This window comes from Acomys russatus, chromosome 2, assembly GCF_903995435.1.
Source record: "Acomys russatus chromosome 2, mAcoRus1.1, whole genome shotgun sequence".
Classification (NCBI taxonomy): Eukaryota; Metazoa; Chordata; class Mammalia; order Rodentia; family Muridae; genus Acomys; species Acomys russatus.
In genome coordinates this window covers 105,092,544-105,115,070 of record NC_067138.1, presented here as the reverse complement: position 1 = coordinate 105,115,070, position 22,527 = coordinate 105,092,544, and the positions used below count along the sequence as shown (strand labels likewise).

The following is a 22,527-nucleotide window of genomic DNA, read 5'->3' as shown; positions in this document are numbered from 1 at the left end:
TAAAACTATTTCCATTGCTACGTCATAACTATAATTTGCTACTGTTAGGAATCGTTATGTAAATATCTGATTTGCAGGACATCTGATAAGTGACCCTGTGGAAGGGTTGTTCAAACCAAAAGAGACGTGACCCACAGTTTGAGAGCCACTGGTTTAAACTTATTAAAAATAAAGTTTAAATCCTAAGTGAAATAATTCCAACCCATGGGTTAATAATAACATCACAAGGTAAAATTGTAAATAGGTTTTTTTTTTTTTTATTTCAAAGTTAAGAGATTGTTTTTGTATCTTTTTCACACTGAACTATGCAAGCCATTGGTTTTAAGCTTCTCAGTGTCAGACCATGGTAAGCAAACAGGAAGCCGTGTGTGGAAGCAATGAGATGGGTGGAAACGAAGAGGAGAAAGTAGACTCCTGAGAGGATGAGTAACAGTATGTATTGTGTTTATACACGGACGGCAAAAGGAAGGGGGAACATTACATATTCTGCCACTTCGTAAAGAAAGGGCTAGAGAACAGACTCTGTCTCTTGGAATAGAATTACAGCCCCGTGACCTGCTTATTCTTAGTAACTATATGTTTCTGTTCATTCCTAGTTTCATGACGTTGCTCTCTAATATTGAGAGATCATCAGAAAAAACCATGGAGATAATGAAAAATTTAAGAAGTATACAGGTTTGCACTTTTTCTTACATATAGTTTTCCTATCTCCACTATCTCTTTTGAAAAGGAAAAGAAAGAAGCCCTATATTTAAGAATCCAGTCCAGTGTTTTCAGAGTATATATTTAATTTATTTTTCATGGCAATCTCCCTAGTCATACTCTATAATGATTAACCATAATATTTTAGTTATAGTATGAAGACAATGTGTTGTGTTGCCTTGGTAAATAATCTCTTAGTTGTAGAGAGTTTAACTCATTAAAAATGATTATCTTTTAGGCTTTGGAGGGCAACAGACAACTTGAAGATCTCATTGGCATTTCCCTAGTACCATGCTTCTTAAAAGGAGAAGTGAAGAAAACCAAAGAACTAAGTAAGAAAAATTAATGTAATATCAAAAGGTGCTTTATTTATGTAATATACACATATATATCTCTATATACATATGTGTATATATCTATTTAGATATATATGTATATATAGACATATATGTATATATACATACATATATATATGATTTGTCTGCATACCCAAAGAAGGCATCGGATTCCATTATAGATGATTATAGGTGGTTGGGAGCTACCATGTGAGTGCTGGAAATTGAACTCAGGGCCTCTGGAAAAGCAGGCCCTCTCTAGCTCCTATATTTTTAGTGTTAGTAACTTTAGAGATACACCTCCTAATGTGTCTCACGTTTCAATCTGATAGATCATACATGTCCCAAAGCTGTCCAGATAAAGGTGCTGTCACCATCTTTAGAAAAAAAAGGCATGCATACTTTATCAGGATGTGTTGTTGTATGGCTTCACCTTGAATGTGGAGGAAAAGATTGCACAGTGGACACTGTTGGCAGGCTTCCTTTATACTGAGCTCCTTTTCAAAGTAAGATAGTGAGAGGCACTACACTGTGCTTGACACCTATAGTATGTGTTACTTTGATGTTTTTTCCTACAGTTGCTTCTTCTGAATAATGAGAAATTACTCATTCATATTCCATGTTTGTGTGTTCATAGCTCAGGTTATCCTGAAGTCACTGTGTACCCCAGGCTGTTATTGAAGTCACAGCAATTCTCTTTTATTTCAGCCTCCTCAATGCTGGGATTACCGGTGTATAACAACCACACCCAAATATTTTATGTAAATTCTTTGAAAAAAAGGTGTGTGTGAGAGAGGAGAGAGAGAGAGAGAGAGAGAGAGAGAGAGAGAGAGAGAGCGCATTTGTTCAAGTGTGCACACAGGTGCAGGCATGGGGTGCCCTCTCACTGCCTGTTCCTGTGAATCAGTGTTTCTCCCTGGGCCTGGGCCTTGTATTTCTTGTTCTTGTTGTTGTTTGGTTGGTTTGGTTTGGTTTAGTTTGGTTTGCTTTTTTGAGACAGGGTTTCTCTGTGTAGCCTTGGCTGTCCTGGACTTGCTTTGTAAGCCAGGCTGGTCTCTAACTCACAGAGAGCCACCTGCCTCTGCCTTGAGTGCTGGGATTAAAGGCATGCACCACCACGCCCGGCCTCCATTTAGAGCTGTGACTACGGTCATGCACAGGATTCCTAGCTTGTTAACTAGGTACAGAGACCCAAAGTCTAATTCTCACAGCTGCTCAGCAAGCTGTCGTAACCTCTGCACCATCTCTCAAGCCCCTTACAGTACTTTTTAATGTGTGGGTGGTTTTGTTTGTTTGTTTGTTTTCTCTCTTTTAGTGACAAAAGTAATAAAACAAAAACTGTTTGAAAAGAAGAATTCAAGAATTCCTCGCAAAGGTAGGAGTGTAATATTTTAGTTGATTGCATAGAGAGATGTCTTCATGGGGATGGAGAGATGGCTCACCAGCTGGAAGCACGAGTCACTCGTGCAGAGGACCTTGCTTCAGTTCCTGACAACCCACATGGTAGCTCACCACAACCATCCCCAACTCCAGTTCCAGCGGATCCAGTGCCACCTTCTTACCTCTACAGGCACATATGTGCTGCTTAACTTATATGTAGACAAAACACTTATACACATGAGATAAAATAAGTCTTTTTTTAAAAAAGAGAAATGCTTCCATATCATTTCATGAACTAAGACCGTGTGTGTGTGTGTGTGTGTGTGTGTGTGTGTGTGTGTGTGTGTAGAAATTTATTCATCTTAAAAATTTTACAACTTAGTGAAATTAGTATTCAAAGTATGCCCTATTGACCTTCTAAATTCCTTCAGTATTTATTATAATTGCTCTCTTTTCATCTTTCATTTCATTAATTTGAGTGTTGTCTCTTTTGGGGGGTTTGGTTTGTTTAGTTTCACTAAGGATTTTTCAAAATTTGTTTCTTTCCAAAGAACCAACTCTTTGTTTTATTGAGTCTTTGCATTGTTGAGATTTGTCCTTTTGTTTTTCATTTTCATTTCATTAATTTCTGCCATGATCTTAGTCCTTTACCCCTGCTTTTGGGGTGGCTTGTTCTTGTTTTTCCAAGACCTTCACCTTCGTCGTTATGTTACTTATTTGAAATCTCTCTACTTTTTTAAGGTAGTTATAAACTTCCTTAATAGAACTGTTTTCATAGGTTTTTAGTATGTTGTCTTTTTATTTTCATCCAACTCTAGGAATGTTTAAATTTCCTTCCTGATTTCTTCAGTGACTCATTCATCATTCAGCAATGTGTTGTTCAATCTGCATTTGTACAGGTTCTATTGTTTTCATGTTGTTGATAAGTAGTTTTATCCCATTGTGGTCAGATAAGAAATTATTTCAGCTTTCTTTTTCTGCTGTTGTGATGGCCTGCTTTGTATTGTATAACACAGACTATTTTAGAGACAATTCTATGTTATGCTGGGAAAAATGTGTATTCCCCAGTGCCAGGTTGGAGTCTTCTGTAGATGCCTGTTAGGTCCATCTATGATGTCATTTATCTCAGATGCTGTTCTTGTTTATTTTTGTCAGGATGGCCTGTGTGTTGATAAAGTGGGCTATTGATGCTATGCACTGTGGTGGTTTGAATAGGAATGGCCCCATAGGTCATTAGAGAGTGGTGGTACTTGTCAGGAATTAGGTGGTGTGACTTTGTTGGAGGAAGTGTGTCACTTGGGGGAGAGGGAGAGGGCTTTGGGGTTTCAGAAGCTCAAGCCAGGCCCAGCTGCTCACTCTTCTCTCTCTTCCTGCTGCCTGCTGATCCTGATGTAGAACTCTCAGCTACCTCTCCAGCACCATGTCTGCCTACATACACCATGATGGTAATAAACTAAACCTCTGAAACTGAAAGCTGGTCTCAATTAAATGCTTTCTTTTATAAGAGTTGCAGTGGTCATGGTGTCTCTTCACAGCAACAGAACACTGACGAAGACACCCACTATTAATGTGTTGGTATTCATCCGAGTCACTACATGTAGTAGTATTTGATTTGTGAAATCAGGTCCCACCATATTCAATGCATATGTGTTTAAAATGGCAATGTCCTCCTGATGGGTTGTTGCTTTAATTGGTAGAAAGTAACCGTCCTTGTCTCTTCTAATTTTTGTTTGAAGTCTGGTTTATTAGATATTAGAACAATGGCACCTGCTTGTTTCCTAGTTCCATTCTCTCAGAATATGTTTTTTCTGTTCTTCCACCCTAAGGTAATGTCTGACCCTTTTGTTCTGTCTTGTTTTGTCCATGTGCGGTGTGTTTTCATGTTCACACAAATACATGCACACATATGGGAGGCACAGTTTGATGTTTTTCCATTGAGACATATATCTGGAGTTAAATCTCTGGTTGATTTTTTTTTTCCCTTTCTGTTCTTTCATTTGAAGTATTGGCAATGTAGGAGAGTGGCTGGGTTGTAGTAAGGGTATAGTGTTGTTTTCTGCTAGGCTCCAAAACTAGCCTAGTAGTTAGACCCCCAGCCCACATATTAAAAGCACCAGGCTAATTCCTAATACTCCCCTGAAGTTAGAATACCAGGTTTGCAAAAACTATCACTAGCAAAGATAGGCCAGCCCACTGTGAAAACACAGTAATGGTCAAGTTAAAAACAATCACATGCTAGCCATGTTAGGAAATAAAGGAACACTGACAGTACCATGAGCACTAAGATGGTAATTGCTGTATGAGTGGTAAGGGAAAGCAGAGCGTGATGACTGACTAGTGTTGGCTTGATGGAGGAAAGGGGGAAAGAGGAAGAGCAATAGAGGGACCAATGATGTCAAGGGGGTCATGGGAGATTAAGCGATTTTGGCTCAAGTTAGGATGAAAAGAGAAAGAGAGAAAGAAATTCAAAAGGCAGTAAAAAGCAGGGCTCGCCTATAGGAGGCTGCAATAAGGAAACTGCACATGCGAACCAAGCTATTATGTTCTTCAAGCAAGTCTATCAAAAAGATGGGAAAAGAATGCCTAAAGGTGGACAAAAGAAGGCAGCAGAAGGAAAGAAGCCCTATCCTCAAGGCCTCAGCCCACCAAAGCTAAGCACCAGCCCGAGTGTGCCCAACCCAGCCTGGATGAGATAGAAGGACACTGGGTCCTCTCTGTGCCCACGGCTCCCTTTTATGGCTAGCTTCTGTTGCCTTTCCCAACCCATTACAATCTTGGATCTGGGGTCTAAGCATAATCTCAGAGCCCTGTTTATTCTTGGGGATACTATGACCTCAACAATGATACAGATGTCTGTAGAAGAATCAGCCATCATCTCCTGAGAAACCAAGGGCAGGGATAACATTGCCTCTCCAGAACCCACTCTTGTTTAACCTATACCCTAAGAAGTGACAATAAACCAATCCAGCATCTGCGTTCCCCTCCAGCCTTCCCTAGGGACCTCGGATGAGCCGCAGGAGGCTTGGGCACAGGAGGCTGGCAGTACTCATAGGGAGTATCGTGTTTATTAGGGACTGTGTCTATTCCTCTACAGACTCAGGCTCTCAGCAAGTCTCACCTTGCTAAACACTGAGTGCATCTGACTCAGTGCCTTCCCTGTGCTTTCAAAGTGTATTGCTAGCTGAGTTTCTGCATACAGTCCCAGGATACTTGTTGGGAGTTTTCTATACATGTGATTGATGGAGGGCCTGGAACCACCAAACCTCTAACTCAGCAGGGGTCTTACTAAAAACGCCATACTCATAGGCTGTTCCTATTGAGTGCTGCTCTGGTCAGATGCCCAAGTGAGACCTCCTTGTTCTTCATGACTGAATAATACTCTGTTGTGTGTAGAAATATGAGAAATTTAATATTCTGGCACCAATATGAGTGGATTTGGCCCTTGAGTACAAGCAACTACCATTTACTGAGTATTGGTAATTTCTGTATATTCTGTTCCCAGTCCTAAGCTCAGCAGATCTTTACATTACTATTACAAGGAGCTATTTTCATTGTCATTATGGACAATAAACAAATCTAATAAATTCACTGAGTAACTTGACCGAAGACCCTGCCACTTAAGTTACAGAGCAGGGATTCCAGCTAACAGTCAGCAGGACTCAGAATGTGCGGCCTTTCCATGATTTCATGTTTCTTCCAAAAACAAGTGAAGTCAGCTGGTCACCCCGGTTTTCAGATTATACATTAATATCTCATACGTTTAACTGTGCTTAACTTGATCAGTAACCTTCAGTGGACATACCAGATTCCAGTCAGATACAGAGGCCTGCTGCATTACACATGGCGGTGCCTCCAAAGCTCTTGTAGAGAAATGGGAAGAAGACTGCTGCACCTCCCACTTGTACTGTGACCTACAATCTCACACAGGGAGCTGTTTAGAAGATTGGGGTCTCGTCTCCTATTTTAGCTTTTTTTGTGGCATGATTGCAGTGTGTCACTGTTGCCCCTTCCTAACCTGACAAGATTTAGATTATAATGTGACATTTATATGTTTACTATTTCCTAGTTGGAAGAAGTCTTCTATATCTTCTGTACCAATGATATATTTTTAAATCCATACTTTTCTATCTTAATAATTAAATTGGCATTTACCAAATTTTGAGAAATGAAAAATTCTCAGGTAGTTAACACAATTATTACATTTAATTCATTTATTTGGGGTATGCTACTACACACTTGAAGGAGTCAGCAGGCAGATGACAGGAGTCAGCTCTCTTCCTGTATCCTGTGATGCCTGGGGATCAAACTCAGGTCACCAGGCTTTGACAGCAAGCCCCACTTCCCACTGAGCCTTCTCACTCGCCCTCAGATACTTCTAAAGAACATTTCCAAAAGCATTAACACTTCACTATAAACTTGTGACGGGCTTTTGGATGATGTCATTCCTTTCATTTATCCACTGTACCTCAATTCTTTGTGCATTTATGCAAGAATAGCGGCATAGCTATTATGTTATTTTTAGAAATGCAGACTGACTTGCCCACTGTCAGGCTTCTAATGGGCTGGTTTTCTTTCATTCATAGAAGAAACTTTATCACTAAATCATGTTTTGAAATTTCCAGTACGCATTGGCTATTTGTTGTGGCTTAAATAGAAGCTTAATTTAAAAACCAATATTGTTGTGCTTATATACTATCTATGCCATTTATTTGTATTGATGATCCTCCAGTTCAGCTTGGCACAACCTGCCTTAGCTCTTTTCTTTTAATTTTTATTTTATTTATTATGTATAGTGTTCTGGCTGCATGTATGCTTGCAGGCTGGAAGAGAGCAACAGATCTCATTATAGGTGGTTATAAGTCATCATGTGGCTGCTGGGAATTGAACTCAGGACCTTTGGAAGAGCAGCCAATTATCTTAACCCCTGAGCCAGCTTTTTATAACTTCTAAGGTACTAAAAGTTCTTCACTTTTCAACTTATGACCACCTCTTCCTTGGATTTTAATCTGAGCTCTCGTATTTTACTAGCTGCTTTCCCCCACTGCTCTCTCCAGCCCATCCTGTGCATATTTTCAGCTTTGGGTTTTTTATTGCTAAAGTAGGTAAAGATGATCCACACTCATAAGCACACACAGATTTTTTTTTTTTTTTTTTTACTAAATTACTAAATTAACAACTCTACCTCTTCCTACTACATACTGATTTTGGGAAGCCTTTGCTGAATTGTGCAACATCTCTGATGGTCACTTGGTGTACTCCTTTGGAGATTGGGCTCTAACTCTTAAACTTTTCTCCTTTACTTTTTTTTTTCTTTTTCTTTTTCTTTGTTTTGTTTTTTGAGACAGGGTTTCTCTCTGTAGCCTTGGCTGTCTTGAACTCCAGACCAGGCTGGCCTTGAACTCACAGAGATCCACCTGCCTCTGCCTCCCGAGTACTGGGATTACAGGAGTGACCCACTGTGCCTGGATACTTTTTTCTATTATCCAGATTTATTTAAATTTTAAAGCATCTTGTGACTCTTCATAAGTTTATTTTAATTGGCCCTTATGCTGAATACTGAATTGTTTCATTTCTGTAATAATAAAAATGCGACTAGGAGCTGGGCATGGTGGTGCACACCTTTAATCCCAGCACTCGGGAGGCAGAGGCAGGCACATCTCTGAGAGTTCAAGGCCAGCCTGGTCTATAAAGTGAGTCAAGGTCAGGTAGGGCTATTACACAGAGAAACCCAGTCTTGAAAAACAAAACAAATCAAAATGGGACTAGCCCAGTTACTTGTTTCACTATCAACAGAATGTCCCTAAGCTGGCCATTCAGGATGATGATGGTAAGTCGTCTTACCCTTCAGATTCTTCTAATGTCCTTCTAGAATAATTGCAGGAGCATTACAACATTTCTGCTGCCACCACCCATCCAAACCTTAGTGCCACTGCCCTTCCCTCAGCACCACATGCAGTCGATGTTGCAGGAAGAGGCACATCAGCATGACACACCAGGATTTAATAAGAAGGCATCTGACACATACTGTGAAGGAGGCTTCATGTAGCTAAGAGAAAAGTAAAAGATCCCAGATAACTTGAAGAAGTCACTAAGCTTTTCCTAAGAGCCACACCTATGAGTCATAAGTCCTTGTTAGACTATGTGAGTAACGGGCCCTCCTCCACTAAACTCGAGGTTCTAGAACAAAGGAAGGCTTCTTTGGGTCACCAGGATATAAGACTAATTTCACTTTCCTTAATAATGTTGGCTTTGTGACTATTAGGAAAATAACAAAATGAAAGATTCCTTTTCTGTTAGATTTTGGTGTGAATTTTTAAAATAATTTGTTATGCTTAAGATTGAAGGCATCTGACTGTTCAGTGGGCTGAGAAGAATGGAATGTCACAGTATGATCACATGGTGAGGCATGAAATGTGAAATTTGCTTTACACAATCAACCTCTACTAAAAACAACCTCACACAGATACGCCTTAGTCAATAGATGGCATTCTGTTGCACTTGGCATTTTCATTTTTTTCTAGAGATATTAAAAAATGCCACCATTGTTTGTCTGTGACTAGGACTTCCAGTAAACAAAATGTTTTTGAAAAGAATGTAAGCAAGTTGTAGAGCAGTTGCCAAGACGAGAAATCGAGACACTTAGCTTCAGTCCAAAACATATTTTATGTTTTGAGAATCGTTGTGTAGGCCGCAGAATGCGTATTTCAAATGCAGTACAACCATCTGAACTTTACAGTGTTCAAAAAAGTTGATTGCTTCAGCTATTTGTAATAGAAACTATTTCAGAATTTCTAGCTCTGGTCTTCTGAAAAAGAGCACAGACTGTTTTCTTTAGTTAACTTCCATTGTGAAATTCATCTTGGTTATAGAATTCTGAAGTTATCAAATTCTTTAGCAACAGGACAAGCTGAAACCTCTTCTGTACCAACACTATAAAATAGTTTGATGCAGCATTGCCTTTTCAGTCTAGCCACCACTGAGGTATTTTTAACAAAAATATGTTATACGTCTCTCAACTCAATCTTGAAAAAAATATTCATCATGTTAGCTAAACAATTTTACTTGCTGAAGGCTACTGCCCTTTTGGCCTTTATAACTTTTATCTAAATATTAAGCAGTATCTTTCTTTTTTCCAGATACCTTAGCTTTAAAACCACTCTAGTTTGAGTTTGAAGATTTCCTTTAAAATTCACCTTTGTATTTTCCTGGACTTCTTTGGATATAGCTCTTAATTTTGGGGTCACAAATACACATTAATGTACACTGTAATCCTCAGGCCTTTTGATGGACTTACTGTTGTACATGCTGTTCATGGGTCAGACCTCTACTGTTGATAACATTAATGTCCTTGTTTTATGCCAGTTGTCACTGTTTGGAGAATGCTATCAACTGCTGAAAATACTTACTTAAGATTTGTCTTGGATTTAAGGAAAACCAAATGGGCTTATTACTTTTCAAAGCCGTTTACAAAATATTTCTCTATGATTTAAATTTTTACGCTTTATTTAAAGTATGATAATTTTTCTTTTGAAAAAATCTGTAGTAAATGTTAAAATTATACATTTGGACTCACTTAATAGCAATTATGTGTTTAAAAGGTGTAAATAACCTGCAAGCAGACAGTACAAATATCCAGGTGTTCTTATGTGCTGATGACAACAAAATTGAAAAGAAAGACTGTAATAATTCTGACTGGTTTTCTCTGCAGAAGATATTGATTATTTGTGTGTGGTGAGAGATTTGGAAAATTCAATTAAAGGAGTTGTGCAAAGGTTTCATAAATTTCTCTTCTACAGCGTGTACACAGACATTGTTGCCTTTTAAATCAATGCAGCACTTCACAATATATTTTCTTTGAAACATAAAAATAAATAACATTTAAACAGTTCTGCTTACTACAGAAACAAATTTTATTTTCTGTGAAGCATTTAGTCATGTGCTATCACTGACTCATACACATTTGCCAGCTGTAACAAATTTTATAGACACTTCCCTGGAGACATAGCTCACATACTATGAATTTTTAAATGAACAAATGGTGGAGAAGGGATGTCAGCAATATAAAAATTGATCAGTTAAAAGATAAAAGCATAAGTAAAGAGATTTGTATGGTGGCCTTAATAGGTTTTATTAAATAAAAATACTATAAAAAGACAGTAATGAATAGACTGAGGGCTGACTGTTCTTAAGAAGGAGAAGAATTATCCTGGCACATTTATAGAAATTGGTTTTTTTGTCACCTGACAGGTGAACATTTTCCATTTTAGCCCTGAAAACAGTCAGAAAAACTCACCCTCTCCCCAAGACTCACACCAAATTGCTAAGTGGCATACATATTTTAGATGCATATGTAACAAAGTATATTTACATTGTTATGTAGCTAATTATGTTAGGTGTGGTTTTGTCCATCACAGACTCAAAAGAGGAGAGAGGTCATTTGTACGCAAGCATAGTTTGAGCCCACTGGAGCGCCTGGGCTCCTGCTACTTTCTTTCCTTCCCTTACATTGCTATTTCTTCCTCCTCTGCCTCAAAGGCTCCTCCTTAGCTAACTGTAGAGCCAGTCTCAAATGGCCTGCCATTGTCCTGGGGGAAGGACAGTGTTTCTTGTCGTACACTCCCATGGTACTTGTCACATTTTCTGTTAAGTGTGTGTTTGTCTTGTCACTCTCAGATTACTGGCCTTTTGGTGCACTCCTCGGTATTGCAGCCCCAGAGCCTAGGTCCAAAGCTGGAGAGAGCTGGGGTCTAAGTACAGCAGAACACCTACAAGGAGCCACATCAGATGCCCTTTATGCAGTGCAATGAATGAATGAATCGATGGATAAAGTTTTATCTATCAAAGCTACATTCCTTGCAGCACAACAATAGTATTGTCTCATTCCAAGAATTATCTAAGCATTTTCAAACACTTAACATTCTTTTGGTTTTGTTGGGTTGGTTCTTTTGAGACAAGGACTTACTGTGTAGTCCTGGCTAGAACTTGGCGACGTAGATCAGGTTGGCCTCAACTCAGAGACATCCACCTGCCTCTGCCTCCCGAGTGCTGGGATGAAAGGTTCAAATACTTATGATTGCACTCTTCATGTCCTTCACGAATTCAGTGTTTACAGAATGCCTGTTATGAATTAGTCTTCTGGCCTTAGGGATACCAAAACAGGGCAGACACTGTCCCGCCCTCAGGAATAGAGTCCAGCAGAGGAAGCAAGTAACTTAATGAAGCGTGGAATCATAATAGCAATAGCACTGCATACTGGTAGTCTTTGTAATGGTATAAGCTAGAAGGCAGATGGCAGATGTCTTGGCTATTGCCATTTTAAAATATATACTCTGAAGTAGAATGAGGAACCAATGAGATGTTGAAATAAAAGTTATAAAGCCCAAACTTGTTTATTATGTAAAATAAGAGTTGGAGTTATTTTTAAAAACATGTATCTATTTTTATTGTATGTGTATAGATGTTTTTCTGCATGTATGTAAATGTGCCACATGCATGTAGCATCCACAGAGAGCACTGAAGCGGGTGGCAGATCCCTTAGAACTGGACCTGTAGATGGTTGTAAGCTGCTGTATGAGTGCTGAGACACAAACCTGGGTCTTTTCCAAGAGTAGTGAATACTCTTAATTGCTGAGCCACCTCTCCGGCCCCCAACTTTAGTTTAGTTTCACTTGATTCAGTATCTACTTTGTATCATATAATGTGACAAGTTATCTTGAACTCTTTTCTGAAAATAAAAATCTTTTTTCATATAGAACACCATCTTGACAGCTTTGAATTCCTTAAAGCCATTTTGAACTGAGGTAATGTCTCTCTTTTTTATCTGAGCTAACCTTGTTAAATTTGTTTATCTAAAAACATTCTACTTACATTGTAAGGGTTAATTAATTAGTCATAGCTTTCCTTTAAAGCAATTGCCATTGTTTGTAAAGATAATAGTTTGCTAGTAGCTAACTATAAAATATAGACTATATCAGCATGCCGTGATGTGATGTGGTCAGTAACTCACTAGACGGTATATGCCTTGCTTGCTTTGGGCATTTTCTTCATCTCAGCACACCTCTGACTGGCTCTCACCCTAGTGAAGAACTTGGCTTCCGTTCCAAGAGTAAACCAGTCTCAGCTCCTGTCTCAGCCTCATCACTTCTCCATCACTGTTCTTCCTTCTAGGGTTTATAGCACTCAGCCTGGCTCAACAACTCAAACCCTACTCAGAAGTGATACGATCTAGCAGCAATTTAGAGGTGGGGAAAAAAAGAGCTTTGAGCTATACTTAATAATACAAGTTCAGACACTTCACTCTAGGGTCCTGGCCCGTTGCTCAAATAAGGATCAAAGTATGAGCTCAGAGAAACAGATAGTGTCCCACAGGGCAAGCCCTCTGGCACAAAGAAATTAACATAGACCAGGCCTTACAGCAGAAGTGGAATCCACTGGATTCCATATGGAATCTAACCTTGAACTGCATGTACTGCCCCAAACTTGGGGGAAAGGCTTGCCTTGTAAGTCTGAAGACTAGACCTGCCTTCCTTTCATGACTGCAGCTGGGCCGACAAGGACAGGGTAGTCTCCTGACCACATGAAGATAGGAAGCACAAAGGCCCATGAACTTGAAATAGGCGGTGATAGTGAAACTACACATGGGAAAGAATAGTGTATAAAATTAATGACCTATAATACCAGTAAAATGTAGGCCAGTAAATGTTCTGGATTCTGCCTTTCATGAGGTGTAGAGCAAGGCAAAGTTGATAATGGTTATAAACACTGCTCTCTGCTGCGAGTACCAGTGGAGGAAGTGAAGTGTTAGAAAATTCACAACAGACATACATCGACTCAGGAAAGTGTGACAAGGAAATTAGTTAGAGGACTTTACACCAGCTCTAGCCTGGTGTGATGCACACCGTTGTAATCCCAGCCCTTGAGTGGCTGAGGTATATGCCTGGGCTTTACAGCGGGCATGTATGTCTTAAAGGTGGGGAGGGACAGTCCTACTAACTGCAGTCTACATCATCTCTGTCCAGGAGCCATTTACACTCTAGTAACAGCTGCCATGTACTTCACCAGAGAGTTGATCTGAGAAAAACCTTTTTGTCTCCCTGTCTCCTTCTGTCTCTCTCTCCCCCTCCCCCTCCCTTTCCTCACTCCCTCCCCCTGTCCCAGCCCTCCTCCTCTCTCACACACACATCTGGATTCTACTGTATGGCCCAGTCTGACCTCCATCCTTCCTCTCCTTCCTAAATGCTGGAATGGCAGACATGTACCAACCATACCTGGCTCCAAAAGCACGGGTAATTTTGATGGTTGTATAAATGTGCAGAAAGTACTGCATAAGAACAAACTCTTACAACATGAAACTAAGGAAGGGTTCAGGTCAGTCCTGACGGTCACCAGGCTCTATCATCAGAGCTGGCCCCGTAGCAGAGGTTATGATGATGACAGCCAGGATCTGAAGTGCGCCTTAGAGCACATGGCTGCTGTGGAGGAGGAGTGCGACCCCCACTTGTTGTGCCGCAACATAAATCTTACCAGCTTTTCTGCTTGATCCTGGATTTTACCTCAAAATCTTTTTCAGCAGCTTTCCCAAACAACCAGAGTTGACTGATGAAAACAGTTTTTGCAGTGTCTGGTGTTATAAAAAAAAAAAAAAAAAATTTTTTTTTTTTACTCCAAAGATGTTCAATACCAATTCTGCTACCTAGCTGTGACCCTGTACATGCCCTTGGTTCCCCCTCATGCTGGATTGTAAACAGGATTGTGATACTACATTGTAAGAGTAAATTCAATAATTAGCCTAACCAGCATCTCCTCCGTGGTAACATTTAATAAGAGTGCTCTCTCCTTTACAGCACTACCTTCCCAGTCTGGCAGCTGTGTCAATCTTCGTGGGTATTAGTCAACCCATAAGGACCAGACTACAATAAAGAGTCACGAAGGGGGACTGTCAAGTTTGGAACCCATCCTCTGGGACAGGAAGTGGAGTATATGTGGATTTTTCTAAATAAGAAAAATAAAGGAGTCTACTGTGCACTTATTTGTGCAAAACTCTGTGTGTGCGTCTGTATGTGCATGCTTGTGGGTGCCTGTGTACATTTACCATGGCACATGTATGGAGGTCAGAGGCCAGCCTCGGATGTCAGCCTGTCTGACGGGATCTCTTGGTCACAAGTCTGTACACCAACTTGGCTGGTTTCAAGCTTCCAGCGAGTGCTGGGAGTACATATGCTTGCTGCTGCCTCTGGCTTTATATGGGTTCTAGTGATCCAAACGCACGTTCTCACACTGAGCCTTCCCCCAAGCCCACCTCTGCGCTTGACTTCTGTAGGTGAAAACAAGGAGGGAACGGAGCCGAATGCCTACAAGGAAGTTTTAGCAGTTGCCAATATTTTCCCTGACACAATGCTCCAGTCTAAGATCCTCTATCACCACTAGGCGTCCCCAGTGGGACACACTGAATGGGACTGTCATAGTCACCACCACCACCCCCTTGTTGGCAGCTGTTGAAGGAAGCACCTGCTAGAAATCCCTTAAGGCATGCAGACAAAGGCATCTAAATTGTGTTGTTGTGGGTCATGCTGGAGTATCAAAATTCTCTGAAAAGTATTTCTCATATTTCTTCATGCAAAGTAAAGAATGCTGTCAGAATAGCCAAACTAATTTGTGAGGGTGAATCTTGCTCAAAAGATTCAAAAATCAGCAAATGGGAGCTTATGAGTGTCTAAAGTAGGCACCAAATTACATGGTAAATGGTTTTAAATTATTTAAGTGATGTATGAAATGTATGTTAATTTGGAACCTAATTGGTGATGATGTAATAACCACCTTCTATATGCCAGAGGCACTTAGAAGAAACACTCTTACTGTGAAGTGTCCGCATCTGCCTGGTCGTATTTAAAGGCACAGAAGAAACGTGTGTAATTAATCTGCCCAGTAAATACCAACTTGTAGCACTAGGCAGGTGCAAGTCTAGATAAAATTTCTTGCAGCTAATTTAAACTTTGTACACACACCAGAAGATAATCCCAATGTAAATAGTACATTTCTTCTTGACCCTTTAATGTAAGTCCAGGAGAGCCTTGATGTGCACAGTGGACCGCGTATGCTTCTATGGATAGCCTATGACTCTACCTTTGTAAGGTAGCATACTTTACTGGAACTCACAACATAGCAGGTGAGGCAGGAACCAGCTTTCCCATGTACAGCCCCAGCCAGTACCAATTTACAGGTTATGTTTATTGAAAATTTAGAACTGTTGAGGAACTAGTATCTTGGATGTATATTGCTCCACATTACGGACCATTGTCTACGCTTACAGAGAAAATTACTGTGAATGTTTTAAGATTTCATACATTTAGAAAACACTGGAATGAATTTTCAGTATAGAAACATTTAAATATTAAGTTGGTTTTGAAGTAAACTCAAAGTCCAGTGAATATAAAGAAAAGACCTTGACTATAGGACAGTTAGTATACCATCACTTCTGGATTACTTGAAGCATTAGCTTAGATGTGTGATTCTGTGATGTTTGTGCTACAATCTGTTTGTGCTGTCAGGTAAGAGTTGATGGGGAATCATCTCTGTAACATGGTTTCTAAAACTCACATGCTTGGCCTGTGCTACAAGGAAAGATATGCTATGCTCTTGGTACTTGCCCTAAGTTCTGACAAAATTAGTTTAAGATGTTACTTGATTTAATATATTTTGAAAATATAAGGCCTGTATGGAAATGTGAAACAAAAATCAAGGTTAAAAAGAACTAATTTTCCACTTAGAAACATTTCAGATTGTTATCTTTTTGGTTTTTTGAGACAGGGTTTCTCTGTGTAGCCTTGGCTATCCTGGACTCACTTTGTAGACCAGGCTGGCCTCAAACTCACAGCATCTGCCTGTCTTTGCCTCCCTAGTGCTGGGATTACAGGCATGTGCCACCGTGCCCAGCCAGATTGATATCTTAAAGTGTTCTTTTAAAAAAAAAAATTTAAATTGCTATAAATGACATAAGTACTAAGTAGTATTCAATCAACTGTTCTAGGTTTCCTGGAACTATTTAAGCAAAATTTTTTGCAGACCTGTCTGCTAAATATCAATACTTTTTAATATAATCCTTAAAATATAATGTTAACAAAAATATACCAATATAGATTGTTCTAATGTTGTAAACTAGGGTACAAGCCAGAACATCTTATAAAGTACCCTGAATTAGCTAGAAAGCAAAGGGTTAAAGAGTAGATTGGTTTCCCTGTGATGAGTTATGTAGGTATATGCTTAAGGCAGTGACTGTGTGTTTGACCTCTTGATATACTGAGCATTTGCCTTTCAGAACAGCTGGGTCTGCTGAGAATCATTTCCCAGTTCTCTTCATCGTAGATCAGATGACTCTCGCTTTATCACCCTTAGAGGCCACATGAAGGACAAAGCAGAAAGATCCACACGCAAAACTAATGTTTATATGGAGGGAGGGACAGGGATGTACCTGGCCATGACCCTCCAATGAATAGAAACCAGCTAAGAACTGGAACCACTGTGCCTCCAGCTGCTGTTAGCTCCTTCCTGTAAACAGCAGGCTGTTCAGCTGCTTTGACCTCTTAGGTGTTTTGCTTCCTCACTGTGGTTTATAATTTGGACAGACTTTCACCCCTCTCTAGGCCTCAAGGATCACGATTCTGGTAAGCTTCATACAGTACGTGAACCCACGCTGTGTTCTCACATTGCTTTAAGAAGTAAACCCAAGTATGTTAGCAGTGGACAAACCTGCACGTCCCAAAAATGCCTCTTCACTCTAAAATGTATCTGAAAAGAACACAGAGCTCTTCGGTTTTCGACAGGTAAGAAAGGGAGGCTTCCTATCTTTACTTAGTAATTTCTTATATACCTTGTGTCCTGAGGCCAGCTGAGAAACTCGGGAACTCTCGCGGGAGGGTCTGGTGCTCTGGAAGCTATCTGCTGCAAGCATAAGGCACTTTGTCTAACTTTGTATTTTAAAATAGGATTCCATGTAGCCCAGACTAGTCTCAAACTCATCATCCCCCTGCCTGTAGCTACCAAGATTACCACTGTGTTCCAGCAGGCCCAGATCTAAGTGGATTCTAACTGGTTTCGAACGGACATGAGAGTGACAGACATATATTGTTCATCATAACTATCCTTTAAAGCTGATGGGAACTCAGCATGGTTAGACTAAATCACCTGAAAAATGTGTTTGTACTGACACATGTGTTTATATCGTACATAGTGATTTAAGGCAGTTGCTGTGTGTTTGAACTCTTAATATACTAAGCTAATAATGTTGTTTTAACTGCATTTCTGAAAAGTTGTAACTCCATTAATGGAAGTCAGCATTTCTGAATTAAACTCAGATACATTATTATTAAGGAAAAAGAAAATGTTAAAGCAGTGAAGCTGGGCCTGTCAGCTGGGTCCAGTGATTACAAGTGGTGCCCACGGGCTCCTTCTCTGTGCTGACCTTGGCCCTGGAGTAGGCACCCACATTTCCTTTGTGTAGACCCACTTCTATTGCCAGATTGAGAAGAATATTTTCTTGCATCACACTAGCCACGTCCAGAACTAATTCTTTATACCACTTTAGAATATACCATTTAATGACTTAATGCTTTGATGGTTATATTATGAAAGAAATATACTCAAAAACAGGCTAGTTAGTGGTAAAAATGACTTTTAATTTTTATCAGAGACTTAAAAAAAACTATTTTTTCCTGAGAAAGTAAAACATAATACAAGATTTTTACCAGTTGATACCAGAGCAAGCATAGGCGAATAAGGGTAACATAGGTGGACACAGCCGACAAGAGCACAGTTTGAATACACACGTCAATGGAAACCTTAAGCAAGGTAACAGAAAGGGAGACGGGAGCCTTGATAAGGTAGTTTACCTTAGAACGAGACTAGAAATTTGGAACTAATGACCATGAGTAACTAAAATACTTCAAACTCTTAGTTTTATATTCAATAAAAGTTCTTTTGTTTGTTTGCTTTGTTTTGTTTTTTGAGACAAGGTTTCTCTGTGTAGCCTTGGCTGTCCTGGAGTCACTTTGTCGACCAGGCTGGCCTCGAACTCATAGAGATCTGTCTCCCTCTGCCTCCCAAGTGCTGGGATTAAAGGCGTGCGCCACCATGCCCAGCCTTAAAAGTTCTTTTTGAAAAAAATGGAATTAAATGATTCTACATTCTTGGAAACAAGAATACCACTTAATCTATTAGCATCCAATTTTGCATACGCAATAATAAATATTGAAACATCATAATGTACCCTCTCAGTAATTTTTTAAGTTAATTCCCTGAGATACAACTTCCAAATGAGATGCATATTACTTGTATGCTAAAGCTCAAACACGACAGGAGCTTAATTCTTCCAATAAACTCACTATATTTGCAGTTTTTTAAAATTATAAATATTAAAGTACATTCCATTATTAAATATTGTCATTAAGAACATTTTTTTCCCTTCCCTTTTTGTTGGACAAGGGTCTCACATACCCCGGGTTGGCCTCAAACTTGCTATGTAACCCAGGATGACCTTGATCTCTAGGTCCTCCTGTCTCACCTCCTGATACTGAGATTGCAGGTGTGAGCTACTACAACCAGTTAGGACATTTTTTTTTCCTCTGATTTTACCATTTAAAATCAGAGGAATTACCAAAATTATAAAACGCTGTACCAAAAAGTAGTTAGAAAACAAATGCTTTGGTCCCCATATACATTTTGTGTAAATAACAATGCCTTTTCACCATTTCTTTTCCTATAATTCTATGATTCCAAAGGTGATATGTTCACTTATACATAACAAAAAGATTGTGTGTATGTTTAGGAATATAGCTAGTTTATTTTCTTCCGATCTCTTCCATTTTTGGAATCCCACATGATTACAATGTTAAAGTATACCAAGAAGAATACAAAGTTTATACAGGACACAAAACACACAAGTACTGGAAACAAGTCTGGTAATTTCTGAGGAGGGTTCAATGTGACGCTCAAAATCGTCAGAAGGACCATGGTGATGACTGAAGAAAGAAACTGTAAGGCAAGAAAAATAATATTATTACTGAATAGTTATAGTAGGCCATGCTGGTGTGCTGGCTGCTTTTCTGGTAAACTGGGGAAAAGGGAACCCCAACTGAGAAAAATGCCTGGCCTGTGGGCAAGTCTGTGATGCATTTTCTTGATTAATGACTGATGTGAGAGGTTGTGGCACGCTAGCGATGGTGTCCCTCCAGGTAGGTGATCCCGGGTGTGTAAGAAAGCAGGATGCTGAGTCATGAGAAGCAAGACAGTAAGCAGCACTTTTCCACGGCCTCCACCTCAGTACCTTCCCCCAGGCTCCTGCCTTGAGTTCGTTCCCTCAGTGTACTGTAACGCAGACACATGTAAGCCAAGCCCTTTCCTCCCGGAGTTGTTTTTATCATGGTCTTTATCACAGCAATAGAAAGCAGACAGCTGGTAACACCAAGTTGTAGCTGTTACAGTAGCGGAACTGCAGGTGAGAGCTGAAGACAAGTACAATCCGTCCTGTAAACAGAGCTCAGCTTTGGCTTTCAGCTTTGACTGACTGTTAAAAACCTCCATACATACGCTACATGCCAAGCAAATTAAAAATTTAAGGATAAGCCTTAGATATAAATACTTGTTGTTAAAGCTCTCCAGAGGTTTCTCATATGAAACTAAGCTTTCAGCCTTTGTCTTTTTGTTTTACAGTGTTTGTAGGAAATGGGAGGGAATACACTCACGCCGTGTGTGTGTGTGTGTGTGTGTGTGTGTGTGATGTGTATGCGTAAGTCAGAGGGCAATTTGTTACAGTCAGTGTTCTCCTTCCACCATACAGGTTCTGGAGGTTAAACTCAAATTGTCAGGTTTTATGACAAGTGTCTTTATCTACTAAGCTATCTTACTGGTCCCAGAACCTGTCTTTTTAAAGTAATATGTAGTAGATAATGTTTATGCACATACATGTGTACCTGTATGGGCACATAGTGTGTGCATGTACATGAGGGTCCAAGGTTGGCATCAGCTGTCATCTGTCACTCTCGTATCTCTTGCAGAACTTCAAACTCAACCAGTTCAAGCTAGTCTGGTGAGCCAACTTCCTCCAGGGATTCCCTATGTCCACACCTCACCTGGCTCACCCAGCTTTCACAAATTCTGAGGATCTGAACTCTCATCTTCAACCTTCTCCTCAGCCCAATACCCAAGTCTCAGTAACCATCAAATCACCATCATCCTGTAGGACACATGTATCTCACAAGGTATTAGGAAGAAGCTGGTAGCAGCAATAACTACAGTATATATCCTTCATGCTCTTGTCCATCATGGCCTCACATTAAATGAATCTGATTCCAGCCTGCTTGGATTTAGTTCAGAATAAAAAGTTCAGTGCTAGTATAACAGGAGCATTGAGGCTACGGACTGTTACTGTCCCAAGTGCCACACAAGACTAAAACTTCATCTTCCAACAAGTATGGCTTTGTCCTTGTTTTACCTATACAGCATGCTGCCTAAGTCTTGACTCCCAAATATTTGGGTTGCCAACTAACTAATTGCATGTATAAGCATAATTTTAGAAGTTACTTAATTAGTCTTCCTTAAAATTGATTTTAGGGGAGGCATATTTGTTTACACTATTAGACAACATTCTAAAAGCAGATTTCCCTTCAACAACCATTGAATAGATAATGAAAATTTGGCACACAAACACTACGAAATACTATTTATCTGTTGAAAGAAAGAAAAGAAAGAAGGAAAAGAAAGGAAGAAAATAAGTTTGCAGGTAAATGGAAAGAAGTAAAAAAAAAAAAAAAAAAAAAAAAAAACAAAAAAAAAAACCATAAACTCAGACCCTAAAAAACTAAATGTCACAAGTTCTCTCTCATATGAGACTCCTGGCTCCAAACTTCCAATGTGACTCATAGTCCAGAGGAACTTCAAAAGCCAGGAAAATAAAGGGGGATAGGGCCAGGTTGGTGCTGTGGGAGGCAACAGAGTAATGGCAGAGGAATGTGGCAAAATGCAGGGGGTGGGGCTCTATTTAGAGAAGAGGAACGGAGATAAATACAGAAGGAAAGAGGAGGGTGAAATAACAGGGTACCTGAAAGTCTTAAGGAATCACACTATTAACAACCAAAGACAAAAACAACCAATTATACATAGTATAAATGAAAATGTCCTATCTGGGCTGATAATGCTGGCCCCAAGAGCCAAAGACCATCTAACAAAAACCGCAACACTGGGCCTGAAAAGCCCTCTTTTGATTCAGTGAGAGGTTGTGCAAGAGACCCCCTCCAAAACATTACGTGTTACTGCTATTAACCCTTGATTGCCCCTCAAAGGTAGAAGGCAAGTCCTCACTGCTGAAGACACCATGTGCTTCAGGCACAGTGCCCAAAGGCCCCTGAGCTGGAACTGATTTGAAAGCCACCTCTGTGAGCACTATTTTCACCATTCAGAAGATGCCATGCAAGCCTCCAAAGGGGGGAGGAAACCAACATTCCTACGCAGCTATGACACTTACAAACTGAACAATAACCAGCATGGTACTATGCCTTACGGGTGCAGTCGTGGCACACGTACCCTGGTGGTAAACAATCGCTCTAGTTGGACTGTCTCAACAGGAGAGCTACTAAGCCTGGTACTGGAAACCTAGCCAGCTGCTCAGGGCTAGTGAAGTCATGGGTCTTGGACAAGAACCTACAACTACCACTCTACTAAACCAGCATGGTCCCTAACTACGTTCTAAATATTTATCCTTAAACCCACAGGTAAAAGAAGTCCTCATCCCTCATCAAGAAAACTTCTCTTTGAAGCAAAAAGAAGTTGTTACAGAAAACCACAACCAATCATAAGCTTAGTTGTAGAGCCCAGTCCTAATGGATCAATCTATAAAAACAACTCCCATACTTAAGGCTCAAGGATCATTGCAAAAGCGGATGCAAAGAGCCAAAGGATCAGAAGTTTGCTGTTGCAACTATGTTTCCTAGGAATGTCAGAAGCTACACCCATAGTCTCACCAACATCGCTGCCTAAACATGAGCTGAACAGGACAACAAAAATAAACATGTCTGTATGCCATTATGGTTGGAAAAGTCTAAAAGGTCAACCCTACAGGCAG

At 39.9% G+C, this 22,527-nt stretch overlaps 2 protein-coding genes across 3 annotated transcripts in view; one reads left to right on the top strand and one right to left on the bottom strand.

Moving 5' to 3' along the window:
* The first annotated feature begins 542 nt into the window (after positions 1-542).
* Itgb3bp (integrin subunit beta 3 binding protein) lies at positions 543-22,427 on the top strand. 2 transcript variants are annotated; one of them, XM_051164676.1, is made up of 5 exons: positions 571-675; positions 941-1,034; positions 2,353-2,412; positions 12,170-12,217; positions 14,261-14,322. In XM_051164676.1, exons 1-4 carry the CDS (start codon positions 577-579, stop codon positions 12,214-12,216), a joined length of 300 nt encoding a protein of 99 aa, XP_051020633.1. In that variant the 5' UTR covers positions 571-576; the 3' UTR covers position 12,217; positions 14,261-14,322. The 2 variants fall into 2 exon arrangements, with proteins under 2 accessions (XP_051020632.1, XP_051020633.1); XM_051164675.1 differs by lacking the exons at positions 12,170-12,217; positions 14,261-14,322 and adding an exon at positions 22,178-22,427 and having other exon boundaries at positions 543-675.
* Positions 19,067-22,527, bottom strand: part of Alg6 (ALG6 alpha-1,3-glucosyltransferase) — a 31,210-nt gene continuing 27,749 nt past the window's right edge. Inside the window, exon 14 of the mRNA XM_051164678.1 lies at positions 19,067-19,442. Within this exon, the coding sequence (XP_051020635.1) occupies positions 19,245-19,442 (198 nt within the window). The 3' untranslated portion in view covers positions 19,067-19,244. The remainder of the gene's footprint in view (positions 19,443-22,527) is intronic.

Excerpts from the sequence above, each read along its gene's own strand:
- Itgb3bp (XM_051164675.1), top strand. The coding sequence starts at position 577 with ATGTTTCTGTTCATTCCTAGTTTCATGACGTTGCTCTCTAATATTGAG. Across the intron at positions 676-940 it reads AAAATTTAAGAAGTATACAG|GCTTTGGAGGGCAACAGACA; the intron begins GTTTGCACTTTT and ends ATTATCTTTTAG. Across the intron at positions 2,413-22,177 it reads TTCAAGAATTCCTCGCAAAG|GTAAAAGAAGTCCTCATCCC; the intron begins GTAGGAGTGTAA and ends TTAAACCCACAG.